The sequence below is a fragment of the Oenanthe melanoleuca genome, chromosome 2 (assembly GCF_029582105.1).
Source record: "Oenanthe melanoleuca isolate GR-GAL-2019-014 chromosome 2, OMel1.0, whole genome shotgun sequence".
NCBI classification, from domain to species: Eukaryota; Metazoa; Chordata; class Aves; order Passeriformes; family Muscicapidae; genus Oenanthe; species Oenanthe melanoleuca.
In genome coordinates this window covers 107167136-107181883 of record NC_079335.1, presented here as the reverse complement: position 1 = coordinate 107181883, position 14748 = coordinate 107167136, and the positions used below count along the sequence as shown (strand labels likewise).

The following is a 14748-nucleotide window of genomic DNA, read 5'->3' as shown; positions in this document are numbered from 1 at the left end:
AATGGCATCAGAAAAATGTCTCGTTGCTTATTCAGATCTTTAGCTGGGGGAGACTCAGGAGTAGCATTAACATTTGCCAGACTGCAAACCATATCATGCAGATCTCCTGTACCAGGGTGTGAAATCCCAAATTGGTACAAGCTTGTGAAAACAGACCACTTTTACTGTTAGAGAATGAACAGGGAAAAAGAAAGAGAAAAGGAAAAGAAAAAAAAAGGAGAGCAATTGTGGTTTTTCATCAAGTATATTTCATAATTGTCCATTAAAATACATACCTACATCACAAAACACTTTAAAAAAACCAAGTATATTTGAATGTATGTACAATAATGCAAAAATATGCCTAAATATGTATCTAAAGCAAAAAAATAAACCATTTAATAAAATCTCCCTTCAAATGTCCCCTTGATCTTCAACATGTTAAAAAAAAGGACAGAACTCAGTAAACAAACAGGAGTTAAAACACAAACTAACAGATGAGAGCAGTGCAAAGCCGACACCTGAGAATGGAGAGGCATCTGATTGAGCTTCCCATTCCCCAGGATTACACCACAACTATGGTGCAACTTGTCCTGTCAGCAAAATTTCCATTTTAAAAAGTCACCCTGGTGTTCAAGCTCTAAGAGGCTGCCTATGGCACTCATTTTCCATGTGAGCAAAAAAGTTAATGATAATCCAGCTAAGCACCCTTTAAACCCCCTTTAAACAGGGGTGAGTTTTATGCTAGGCAAGTACTTCATGTTCTGTGTACTCTTGCCAAGCACAAAGAGGTCTCATCCAATGAACAATATGGACTAAAGTCTACCTTGACAACTGTGGTGGGAGAGAGACTTCTGTTTCATGGCTACTTGTTTAGTCACTTTTTCTCTTTGTATTCTCTAGGAAACTGCAAAGAGGGCTCTAGCCTTAGAATTTCATTAAGTCAAATATTTTGCATTTGTGGCATTGTAATGTCACTAGTAGTTGGGCTTGTAAACATTTCTGAAGACTAGGTCTGAATGTCTGAATTAAATGAGACCCTTCAGTTTCTAAAGAGAATGCTGGTCTGACTCTTACTTGGATGAGTTTAGGTGATTGATGTGTATCCTTATCTTGCTAGAGTCACTGCCCTCAGAGCACAGCAGGCTGTGTGTGACACACAGCTCATGTTTGCAGAAGCAATCTGAAGAGGTTTCAATATTGCTCCCTACAGGGAAGGTGGCAGGAATTGAAGCACTATTTAAAAAACCTGCTTATAAGGCACTGATGCAGCAAGGTTTGTGATGAACATGGTTTAATCATTCCTATTTTCCAACTGCTTAAAAGTCAGTCTATTAAATCAACAATAATTAGCAATAAAAAGGCATTAGAAAAGTCCCAAAGCAAAGAAATCAATTTAGTATTGAAACCTAATTTATGGCAGTCCCACTTCAGTGCACACACTAGCTCCTGCATGTTTTTTTAAACTCATGGTAGGCACATGCTCACCCTATATACAAAAGTCCCCTGACAAATTCATGATGCATGGAACATCTCCTACAAACAAGGAATTTTTATATGACCTCATATAGTTACATGTTAAACTTACAGATGGTGGACAGGAACATACATTGGCTCACCCACTGTACATATCCATTCAAAGCTTTAACAGAATAAGAATATACACAATATATACACATAATTCACACAGTAAAACAGTCCTTAACATCTGCTATTTTGTAGGGCTATTAAAATTCCACACATGGAACTATCTCTGTGCAGCTCCTCTTCATAAGCAATAGGATCACTTCAAGGTAAATTAGTTCTTCATGTATATGTAACAGAAAGCTCAGCCTCTAGTCATCACTGTCACTCCCAGACTCACTCAACTGCAAGTCATTTCCTACAGAAAACAAAAACCAACAAAACACAACAAGTGAGTAGGTGTTAATTCACATTTCATGGCAATCAAATCAAAGAACAGTCACATTTACACTGGAAGATTTAAGTAAGAATAGCACATTAAATGAATGCAAACATCATCTGTGATTTAATGAAACTGCCCAGGAACATTAAGAGCTGCATGGGGTTAATACACTGCTGGATCCAGGCCAAACCAAGCATCCTTGTCTCCAAAGCCACCAAAGGTGCTCCCTGATGGGACAACAGCCCTCTCCATGCTAGCATCTGCAGAAAGCATTCCACAGCCTCCACCCACCCAAGCTCCCATATATGGCTTTAGGACAAGGCATTGGGGAATTCCTTGGCTTTCTTTACCCTTTAAAAACAATTTTTTTTTGGTTTAAGGCCGTTTGGTTAGCCAAGGCAAGGCCTCCACATGTTAATAAACCAAAAAGACTGTTAAAGCCATCACAACTTAAGGTAGAACTAAGCTGACACATGCTGTGGTGGTGAAGGCTTCCCTCCAAAGTGCAGAGATCAGATGAAAGGCCAGGATATGGATCAAACCTACTGGCTCTGATCCTGTTTTGCAGAACACTTGTGATTTGGTGAGATAGAAGGGAAAAAAAGGGCAAGAATCATGCTTGTTCTGATAACTGAACCTAACTCTTCCAGCATTCTCTCACGGCCTCCCCCTCAAAACAGTTGCAGGGCATCTACGCAACAGCTATGCCCTGGATTTCTTCATCTCCTCTTCCCTTTTACTAGACAAGAACTTGGGTTAGGGGTGATTCTCCCCACAGCAAAAGTATTTTAAACCCAAAGGCAAAAAGCATTGCATGAAGAGAGGAGCTACCCTAGTAGTTCCCAGATTCTCCTGCAGTCAGGTCATTAAACTCATGCAGTATTGTTGTTGTGGGGAAGCAGGGAGGAGGCTGCTCACAACCAGAAACAGGGAAATGGACACAGTCCTAATGCCTTTGTTGAACTCTGGATTTCACTTAGTCCTTCATTACTTGCAGAAAGACTGACAGGCCTCTAAGTTTTCCAGCAGGGCTTTTTGGTGTGGTCTGTACAATATACTTATTTTCTCAAAGCTGGAAACTCTACACATATCTGTATTCAGACTCCACCAGCTCCTATGAATGGGTGCCAAGAGATGTGTGCAAACATCCCTCAGGAGGAATTAAGAACAACTTGTGTAATTGCAAATGCAGTATTTTAACTCCACCAAGTTAGAATACACCTGATGTAGTGTAAGGAAAAGCAACACAGATGTGCATCATGTCCCCAGAGCGAGTCTCGTGGGACAGAACCTTGCTTTAAAAAGGTTTCTGACACTTTTTAAAGGGTGAAGTGAGCTTGTACTGATTCAATGCTTGCAACACCATAGCTGTAATATTTTAACATAATTTAAATTTAAATTTCCCTTCAAAATGTGGTATTTCTGAAAATACAGCTGAGACCAACACAATAAATATGCTGACAAAGCAATACTGAAAACCACAGAGACTGCACTTAGAAACCCAGGACAGCCTTGTGCCATTCACAGTTCTTTACAGACCTTGAACTGACACGTGTGTCAACCCCACTATTTCCATTTAATCTGTGTATCCACATGAAAACAATTCCCATCCTCCTGTGCACCAGATCCTCCCACACCAGTGGCTACTTGGAGGCCTGAATCAAGAGACAAGAGGGCCAATGGGGGCCATTGCACTGATGCCCACAGGCTCTCCACACTTTCAGACAAGTCTCAGCCCTCTGCTCATAAAACCTGCCCATGTATTTCAGCCAGTGCAACTCCCTGGAACTACTACTTGGCAAAAGGCATTTCATGAAGCTAGTCTAACATGCTAAGTAAATGAGTGGTCATAATCAGCTTTCACCAGAGGTAAGACACAAGCATTTACTTACGGAGCGTGTTCATGAGCTGATTGCTTCCTTGTGGCCTGCTGGTGCCATTAGCAACAGCATTCCTGTTGTTATACTGCTGGTGTGGTGGTTGGGAAGGGGAAACATGTGCTGGCTCTTCCCCCTCGCTGCTGGAGCTTTCATCCTCACTCCCAGATGAGCTTTCTGAATCTGATGAGCTGCTTCCACTGCTGCTGCTCATCTGCTCGATAATTTCAACCTCTGCTCTCAGCTCTGAAATAAAAAGGAATTCATCCACTTGATACCATAAACAGGGCCCCATGGAATTTTGGAAAGAAATGTGCAAATGCAATAGTTTTATCTAGTATAGTTTATCACAACAAAATATCTCACATGAAAGAGCAAGGCAGGAAGGGAAACCAAAATATTCTGAAAATTTTTTACTTATTGCTGTAGCTAAATTTAAAGAAACAACAGCATAGGTTAGTATCACAAAACCTTCACTTCCACAATTATTCTTCATATACTTCACACTCCTAAAAGCACTTTCAGGTTCATTATTTTTGACAGGCTATATGGTCTGCATACAAACTAAGCACATTAGCTGATTGAAGAAATCTAAATCTGAATTGTTAGATGCCAGTGACATTTAGGCTTTTGGAAAACATGGTGTGTGGGGGGGTACATGCATGGGCAAATGATCACAACAGAAACTGCCTTGACTTCAGATAATGTATTAAACTGATCAACACAGCTACACAGCCCATTGTAAACAAACTTCAGGAGCAGATGGATGACATCAAATAACTTTGCAGTAGGCCAGATGAGGATAGCTGGGTAGTGGCAAAAATACCATAACCTGCTTACATAGAGCTTACAAGTAGCCAGGAAATAACGAAACCACTCTGAAACTAGGAAGTTATACAACTCAAGATACTGCCCACTTAGGGTTTCCAGTGCAAAGAAACACTGGAACACCATGACAGCACCACAACAGCCTCAACAGCAACAGCTAGTGCTGGCTGAATGACTGGTTACTAAAGAGCTATTAAGGTGTGTCACCTCAAATTATACAATATTGTTAAATTTGTCATAATTATAAGTGGCCTAAACACTACTAGAAGACAACTCTTTTGTATCCACCCACAAGGCTGAGTATCTAATGACTCAGTTCATCTTGGCAGGTTTCCATGGGAGAACAACATCCACACATATATTAAGAACGGGATGTGAATCCCTCAAAATTTAGGCTTTTGTTGTACTAGCAGTTCTATACCCACATGGTTAGAATTCAGTTCTTGCCCTGGAAATTCACAGACTAAAGGGACAAGAATAAAAGAAGGGAGAGATGAGGTATTATCCCTACCTAACAAATGCAGAACTGATGCTGGGACTAATTCATGTTAGGTCAGATGTGTGTCAAGAGTCCCTTTTGTAATAAGATTCATTTTCCTTAGGCTGCCTAAAATAAAGTGTAACAGCTAAGTTTTCAGCCTCCACAATATTTGCTGCAGAGAATTCCTCTAGCTCAGCATGTATTAGTTTGAGAAACTGTGTTTTCTTTTGCCAGATTTAAAATCACTAGTTTTCACTTTCAAGGTTTAGAGCTCAATTTCAAGTGCTATAGTTATACTCCAGCTGGGTATTTGAGGACAGCAGTGTTGCTTCTCCAATTTATTTCCTAAATCTAAATCTCTGCCTATACCATCTGTGCTCTCTGTAGCTTACCAGTATGCCAGGTAAAACCTACTCTTTCAGCTTGAAGACTTCGCATAAGAGACCATTGGAAGAGAAAGAAAATATGATTTAACAGAATCATATATTGATTCAACAGGCCAACAGAAGTTACTACTTTGTACTGTAATATCTTTCTCCCTTATTGCCTCTCAACACAGTCTTGCAGGCTTTAAAAATACATTTCAGGTCTGGAGTCTGATATAAATGAGCACCAGTGAATCACTGTTCTCAGCCTACCCATATCACGGATTTCAAATTATAAATGTTCTCTGTCTTTAAGCCTAAGAAATTAATAGGGGAAAGGTAAAGGAAAGGTAACCAGGAATAAGGATACTTTCTCTTTAAAATGCTCAAGTTTAAACTGTTTTTCACCCCATTTTCACGTAAAATTTCTACATTCTTCTAGCGATCAAGTTGTTAGTTGCAAATTATAGTAATGGTAATACATTGTTAGAATATCCTGGATTGCAGCAAGCATGATCACCTGCCACAGTCCACACTGCAAAAAGATACAGCAGACAAGTCTAATACAGGACAAGTGCCTGAGAATTACACATGTATACCTACAGAGCTGGAGTCTGTGGCTGAAATGGAGGAATATTGGCAGAGGGACTGAGAACATAGAGCCCACGTGTAAAACAGAGTGAAGAAGGTGATGTGATCTTAGGCATTGGTGGTGAGAGGGAAAAGTTAAAACAAAAACACACTGCAGAAAACTAGGAAAACTAAGCAAGAAGTGTGAACTTGATACAGTAGGTGAGGAGATAACTGAAGAAAGTGATGCTGTCTGACCAATGGGAAAGGAAGATTAGCCTGGCCAATTTGAAACAGAATTGGAGATTAGTGTGACAATGAAGAATGGGAAGTTTCTGCTGTGGAAGCAGAAAACTAAGAGCCCATAAAAGAGGTCTGGTTATGAGAAAGGAACAAGAAAATGACCTGGAAGTAGTGCTAAAGCCCACTATGCTGAACAGAGGCAAGAAAAAGCAAAACAGAACCAGTATCACAAGCTTCAAGAACTGTGACGTTAAGGCTGTTATCAATGACAGTGGTCACAGGTAGAAACTTGGTCAAACATCTTCTAGTCAACTTTTCCTCACAGGCTGACAGCTTCCCCTCATATCTCTGTTGTCTCTTGTTCCTTGAGCCCAGAATTCTAAACATCTTAACTGAGCAGATGGGAGAAAAGCAATTATTTTCAGTAATGTTCTGGTGGCTGCTGCACCACTAGAAATCTGCTAAGAGAATTTCAGCAGGACCACTAAGAAATTCTGTTCAAAACACTCTTGTCTCACACTGTCAGTGACTAAGCCAATGATGACAACAAAGCCTTATAGGAAAACACTTTACAATGGTTTGATTTTGTGTTTTCCCATTTGACTGCTTAGTACAGTTACAGGTACTGAAGACGTGGGTTAAACATTTCCTTATGGTGCTTCCAATTAAAACAGTTGTGTGTGTATGTGTACATATATTCTAAGTTGAACAAGGAAAGAATTTGACCTTTCCTAGATCCTTCTGTGCCATAAGATCAAACATCTCATGTTGACGTGCCTTTGCAGTTTAAAAGATGACAAGAGCCAGGATGTGCAGCAGTTACTTTTAAAAAAGCTTTCCATGCAGTACAGTTTTGAACACTTGCCTTAATTGAGTCTACATCATTTGAAAAGGCTGACACTGCTTTGGGAACTTTAACTTCTCTACATTTCGTGTTACAGCTGTAAAATTTCTTTCAAGAAGACAAAATGATTGTTTGACACGGGTAGGCAATGCAGGTTTTAGAGTTAAAGAAAAATAAATTTAAGGTCAGAAATCATTATCCAAACAGAACAGCCTTTCTCAACAGGGCTGTCTTCTATATATATTCAATATCAAACACTATAACAGTGTTTAACTATTCCTACTTCTCTCAATTTCAATAGGTTATGCAGATTTTTTAACTAAAGCCTTAACCTTACACTGCAAGAATACCAAGGACTTCCAGAAAAAAAAGTCATTCAGCTTTAGGGAGGGTGAAGTTTCAATGCCTATAGCAGAGCACTTAGTAACAGAACCCGAGGTGGAGAAATCAATTTGATACTGGCACCCTGAGCATGTGGGGATGGCAGCTAGAAGAGGCAGTATTTTATACTGATGTGCAGAAAATTTGATTGAGGTGTTCCTGGAAGACAAACACAGTGCTATAGCATAATCCTCACACACCACAGCTATATTCCAGGTAAATAAAATCTGCTCAGATTTTTAAGCACGAGTCTTCAAACCTGAAATATGTTTCTGTGGGGTTTTTTCTCAAATGCTGTAATTATGTCAATATTACTGACATATATCAATATGCTGCATGCTGTAATTTTTCAATATTATTGACATATACCAATATGTTGCATGCTGTAATTATGTCAATGCTGTTGAAAACATTTCTGCTGTGGTCAAATATGTCTGATAAATGTCAATTATTTTGTGCAAATAAATGGCTGTGTTGTGATATATGTGTGTAAATATCCATAGCTTAATGAGACATTATCAGATGTAGCTGAGTGTTCAAAAGAACACGCTCCTACCCTCTCCTTTGCTCCCTTCAGGCATGAGGACAATATAGAAGCTTGAAGAGGAAAGGACTCCACTTGTGCAAAACCCTTGACACAGTCACCCAAAAACCTCTGCTCATGAAGGGAGGGACTGGTTCAATTCCCAGATGCTCTGACCCTGTCCTCAGACACTGTTGTTTGGAGAGCTGACCTACCTGAAAGTTCATTTCCAGCTCGTCTGTAAGGGAGCAGTGGAAATGCACAGCTGAGGGTACCAGGGAAAGCAGAAACCTGCACTGAGGTTACCTTAAAACTACAGTGAAAATCATGAGGGCTGTGTGTCTTACCACATCTTAACTAGGGCATACTGGAAGCAAGAGAGTGTCAAAGTGCCAGAGATTCTTTCAAGCACCTCCTCTGGGAATTTTAAGCTCTGTGCTGTGTTCATTAAACAAAACCCACAGAATTTCAGCTTTCTGTTTATCTTTCTTTCATACAGAGGAAGAACTTCAACCAAAAACGAAAGCTCATACTTGAATGGAAAGAACATAGCCTCTTCAGAACTTACAAGTCTGTGATCATAAAAACACACATTAAGGGAAGATAACAGGATTGCAGACTACCTTATAGCTTTTACAGGTCATTGTCTACATTTCATTGTGGAATGATGCCATTTTAATTCTACCTTTTGAAAGAAGGTTTTTATGATATAAATGGTTTAGCAATGCTGACATTCTAGATCATCAATGCTGGAAAAAGTTACAGACTGTAAGCAAAAAGCACCCCTGCCCAGGCTTTTGGCTCATCTGGGGCCTTGTGCAACTCTCCCTATAAAGCACCACATTAAAATCCTATTTTTAGTACAAGTCAGGTGCTCTAATCCTTGATTTTGGAAACAAAACTCCACAGGTTATTTATTTGGAGGTACTTTCATATAAAAGATTATCAGGTGGCAAAAAAAGTATTAGGACAGCTCTGAACAATGTGACATACTTTAGACCACCGGAAAATGATTGTTTAGAATAGATGTCACCACAGACAAATGTAACTATTTTACTGTAATACAACCTTTAAAAATTGCTGTATGTACACAAAATGTGCTCCAACGTTTAGGTAACTTATTGCACTCTACAGAAAAAAGACATTTAAAATCCACAACTGATTTGATTAAAAAATTGATATATCACCTATTATCTTTTTCCTTACCTATTACACAGAAAATAAAAACAACAGCTAAACAGCAGCTAAGGGAACTGTAGTGAACAGAATCTCTCAGACATTGATTCTAGCTGCTGACCAGCATCCAAGTATTGAAAACACTACTGCTGCAGAAAAGTAAGACCAGTCAGCACCTATGCAAACACACAGCTTAGCAGAAAAAATGTCACCTAGTGATTACCATGAACTGAAAAAATACCCTGCTGAGTAATTAATTTCATCAGGGCAATTAATATAGGCTAAGTCTGCAGACAAAAATAGTTATATGGGACAGAGAAAAAAAGAGAAAGAAACCCAGAAAAAAAAAAGCCCAGACAGAAAGAACAAGCTTAAAATAAAATAATTGTGTCTGGTGCTGGTGCCAGAGAACAACCAAAGAAAAAATTAAAGTCTTCCTTATCCTGATGGCATTATCCAGAGCAAAAACAGGTTATCACACCAGTAGGAAAAGAAGGGCATGGGCAAAGAAAGTGCATCCTACCTACAGCAGAACACTAAGACAAAGCTGCTTGAGCAGAAGAGTGAGTTGAGCCAATCATTCCTTTAAGGTACTTTTTAAATAGAAGTTTAGCAGCCATAAGGCAGGTGTGTCAAAGGTGTAAATGAGTGGCTGTGGAAAAGGGTAAGCTGCAGGTTTGTTCACTCTCTCATTCCTCCCTACTAGCACTGCTTGGCATGGTGCAAGCTTGTCTAGTGCTCGGAAGACAGCTGGCTAGCCTTTCCATCTCAGCAACCTTACTCAGTGCAGGGTAACTTTCTCCAAGTGACCTGACTGCATAATGAGACCATGGACCATTAGGCTTTGTTATTGCTGTTGTGGTGGCCTAAGACACACATGCAATTTGGTTCAGCAGTGAGCTACAGGTTTCTGAATTCACATTAATTTTTTTTTTCCTTCTTTTCACAGCAGAGAAATAGTTTGGAAGAGAGAAAATTATCCAGAAAGAGGAAGTTCTCTTGTGCCGGAGAAGACAACAGTGTAAGTATCTATTCCAGTAGAAGAGAATAAATAATCATTTTACTGAGATGAATAAAGAAACAAGATATAAAGAAGACAACACAGCTGTCAAGTACCATCTTTTAATCCCTGAATATTTTTAGAAATTGCACAGCCATAGTTTTCATTATAAAGAAGAAAGAGAAAAATCAACCAAAACTTAGCAAACTACAAACCCTTCTTTACCTCTCTTAATATCATCCAGCTGAGGCTCTGGTGAAGGATTATCTTTCAAAGGAGAAGTTTTAGGTCCAACTGCTGGCTTGGTTGGGGCTCTGAATTGTGAAGGAGGCTGAGATGCTCTGGCAGACTGCTGCTCTATTCGGGCCTGGATCTTACTGCTGCCCTCTGCTCTGAAGAAACAACCAGACACATTCAGTGGTACTGTGCAACTATGTCCAGCTTTTTCAATATCCTTGTGCTAATGCATTATTTGTGACTTCCTTTTGTACAGATCTCTGCTTTGTTTTACAAAGATGAAGAGCGAATTGCAGCTTTCTGTATGCAACACTTACTTCAATAACAAAGAAACATATACAATTACACTGCAACACCCTTACAAAATGCATTTTCAAATCCAGATGTGGTTCAGTGATGCCAAATTCTCTACTTGAACAACGACGAAGGCTTTAATTTAGCAATTAGTATTTGTATTTTTAAAAAAAGAATAATCAATCATAGTAATTTAAAGTAACTACAAATCCATTCTCAACAAAATCCCGCTTAAAACAATCTCAGCAAAAGAAACAATTTTCTCACTTGCAACTAAATTATCTCAAACTGCACTCTCTTAGAGGTCAACTTGACTAGAGTAATCATTCTTACTGCTAAATACAGCATACAAGCATTTAATTCCAGGTTTCTATTCATTTGCTGTTATCCCTTCAAAACAGTTTAAGCTGTTTCCTTAGTGGAAAATAGTCTCCAGAATAACACTATTCCAACCTGTTCAATTCAAACCAAGTATTTCTGCCTTTTACTGAACTACTGATGTGACTGAGATTGCAGAGCAGTCAATATCCTTGTCAGTAAAAGAAACCCAAAAAACCAAGCACAAACCCCAAAACAGGTTCCTTTACAGTACACCATAATAAGGTTAAAGGGTGTGGTGTATTTATTGCATAACACCAAAGCCTTCGGGGTTATGGCTTTATGCAGTGCACCACAGAAGCAGCTTGTGGATATTAGAGCTTCATTTCTCTTCTAGGAGGGTCCCAGCTCAGCAGTGTTACACTTTTTAAACTAGACCATGTTGAACTTCCTGGCAATTCACCTAAACCACCTGTGGTACCACAGCTGGTACATGGAGCATTTACTGGGATATCTCTGTGCCTCAGTGAACTCTAGATTCAGTGACATGCAGCTGTTGGATACTACACTAATGCAGCTTACAGTCTATCTGCAGCAGAAGTGAGGAGCTGGGAAGATACTCACTCTATCAAGTGGAAGGTAAAAGCCAAAGATTTCCAGTATTAATTATGCTCTTGTATGTCACTATCACGCTGGGAGTCACGTATAATAACGACAAAGACTCCTCCAGCTAGATGGCTAAAGAAGCCATTTATTGAACAACCCAACCACATTTATAGTGTGGTTCACAAACTGCAAACAGGACAGCAGTCCATTGGACAACAGAAGAAAACAAAACTTTCTCACAGACCGTGAGAACTGTTTTTCAGTGAACCCCAGGTGCTAATCTTGTTATTAATTCCTTTCCATTTTCCCCAATTGTTATCATCCTGGGAAAGGCTCAGGCTGGAACTGAGAAAACTGTCTCAGGCTGGGAAAGGCTTCCCTAGCATGAGAACGAGAAAAAAGTTCCAAGCATTGCAAATTTCAGCCTGAGGCTTCAATGGTGTCCACACTTGGAACTACAGATGGTTTTATGTGGAGTAAGTTCACTCACTCCCCTGTGAATGTCATCAAGGTGTTAACACTAAAAGCCCTGTTCCCACAGAGTATCAACAGGTCGTTAAAGATCAGAGTACCCATGGAAAATAAAAGGCACTTCTGATCTAGAAAATCAATTACTTTGCAAAGCACTATTCATCAAAACAGGGATTCCCCAAAGTTTTTACTACTCTCCCTCTGCCTGAGAAAAACTGAAGTATTTTTCCCCACACCAGACTCAGAACTCAGTGCAACCAAACATCTCACTGAACTCAGGCTCTCCTGCACCTACTTGCTCCCTTCTGACTTAAGCTTCACCTGGACAAAGCCCAGCAGAACTGAAATTGGAAATTCAAATCTCATCTCTGATGTGCCTATATCTACTGGACAAGATGAAAGCTGCATGGATGAGTTTTCACATCACTGACTCAGAGGAGTGTTACAGTCCATCTACCTTGAACTCAAGGTGCTCTTGGCAAACATCCAGCCAACTACTGATGAGCTGCAACCCACATTTCTAGTAGTTTTAGCAGCTAAGGGTTCTATACTGCAATAAAGTGTTTTTTAATGTAAAACTTCTAAACTTATTTAAGTGTTTCTTCTTCACAAGACATTCAAATGACTGCTTTCTCTTTCTGTTATTCAGTGATGCTGAAAGATCCAGACACTTCAGGTACTTGCAGAGTAGTAGGACCGCTAAAAACATTTCAGCTGCATACTTTGTAGCATTTGTGCAGCAAAGTATGAGTATCGGGTCAGAAAGGATTTCTGGCTTCATCAGCTCTTCGAGGTAAAACACCATAACCATTATTTCTACAGCTCTGCCTGCCTTCACTAGCTAGAGGCTTTGTACTTGTGTTCCACTTAATATATTGCTTATCCAATATGGGAGTCAGTTTTTCTTGTTCCCTAAGATCATGTTATTGAAACATCATGACTCCCACAGGAAGCTGTAGGGAACAAACCCAGAAAGTCTAACTATCTTTTTGGCAGTCTAATATTTTCATGGGTTTTTTTGGCTAACTAGAGATCCCTGAAACCCATCCCACCCTTCAGCCAGCTTCAAAAGCCTCAAATCATCACAGGTGTTTTACTGCAAACTATAATTACACCATTTCAGCAGTGGAGAATTTGTAAATTCTTTATTCTTGGATTCACACTCCTATTTGCATTCTTAGGCATGATAACTGGCCGTGTAAAGCTAAGGCTTAGTAATTAAATGTCACTACAAAATAAGAGAGCTCTGTTTCAAAATCCAGTCTTAATAAGAAACTTCAGCAATAATTAATCTCATCAAGAACTCTGTCCCCAGCTTTACCTCGTTTTCTTGACTTGAATGCTGCTACTAAGTTTTTCCAGCACATACTCCCCAGTGTCATGATTGATAATAAGCACACAGTCCTTCTGATATGGCCTTTTATTTCCTTTAAAGACAGTCATTGGTGGAGTTGAACCCTGGTACAAAGAGAGAGCACATTTGTTTGGTTATATTACCCTGTCCAAAAATTTATGAATACTGAGAGAAAGAATATATGTACTGTTCTGAAAAAGAGGCTAAACACTTAATGTTTAGTTCCTAGAGAAAACACTCATTCATGAAGAGAAAAATACAGACAAAATGTGCAGTAGATCAGACATTTCCACATAGCAATATTATGCCTTTCATCATTTTAAGTGTCTCTGCAGTGACATAACATCTTCTCCATGGCTGCCTTTATTTACAGCTCTCATTCCCAAAATGGCAGCGTAACTAAATTTGCATAGTTGTCCCTGACAAGTATCAGAAATCTTCTTGATGTTTCTGCCCTGGAAATCATGGGTTTGGATAAGAAATAAAGTTCTAATTATTTATGTAGCAGAACTATTGCCCAAGGAAATATGTGGTCAATTGAAAAATAATTTAAACTGCATCATATATTTTACATAAATATATGTGGCAATATTTCCACAGTGGATTACAAGCAACTGTCACTTATAAACTATGTAAGAACAGCTGCCTTCTTCATAGTCAGATTAGCATGCATATGCCTATGCAATTATACTGAAATGTCTTCTTCAAGGCAAAGGGGGTATTTTGATGCCATCCAGAAAGTCCCCAAGTTCACACAATGCTGCATAGAGCCTTAAAAGAATAAAGGCTTAGAATAAGAAGCAATACAGGCAACAAACTCATGTGGTGGTGCACACTGGCTAACTGGTAATGCTGAAATTATGCTCAGCTGTAGTGCATCCATGCACAGGCTGATTCATACACCTGGTTTTGAGGTTACAACCAGCTGAATCCATGGTCTATCGGCATGTAACAGCATGGATATACACCTTGTTACTCAAGGGCTTATGTTCTCAGCTATGAAACATTCTCAGGCTTCTCTGTAATGTATAGATATTGTATAAAATATATATTTTTTAAATAAATGTTTATTCATATGCACCTTTGCACATACTGTAGAAAAGCAACTGAAATCAGGGAGCAAATGAAAAAACCCTGCACTCTCCTATATTTTATTCTGAGTAGCAAAAATGAACAATCACATTTTAACTACTCTGAAAGCAATTCCTATTCTCCATGTTGCTAATAGACAGAATATATTTGAATTTAAAATGGGTTCTGAACAGCAAGTGTGAAAAATCTGAGCTCCTAACAAA

General features: G+C 39.2%; 1 protein-coding gene across 1 annotated transcript in view; it reads right to left on the bottom strand.

Moving 5' to 3' along the window:
• Positions 1-432: 432 nt before the first annotated feature.
• The window catches only part of EAF1 (ELL associated factor 1), a 19062-nt gene continuing 4746 nt past the window's right edge, over positions 433-14748 (bottom strand). The window contains exons 3-6 of the mRNA XM_056484414.1: positions 13421-13557; positions 10399-10565; positions 3778-4008; positions 433-1861 (exon numbers count right to left, since the gene is read on the bottom strand). Coding sequence (XP_056340389.1) covers positions 1815-1861; positions 3778-4008; positions 10399-10565; positions 13421-13557 — 582 coding nt within the window. The 3' untranslated portion in view covers positions 433-1814. The remainder of the gene's footprint in view (positions 1862-3777; positions 4009-10398; positions 10566-13420; positions 13558-14748) is intronic.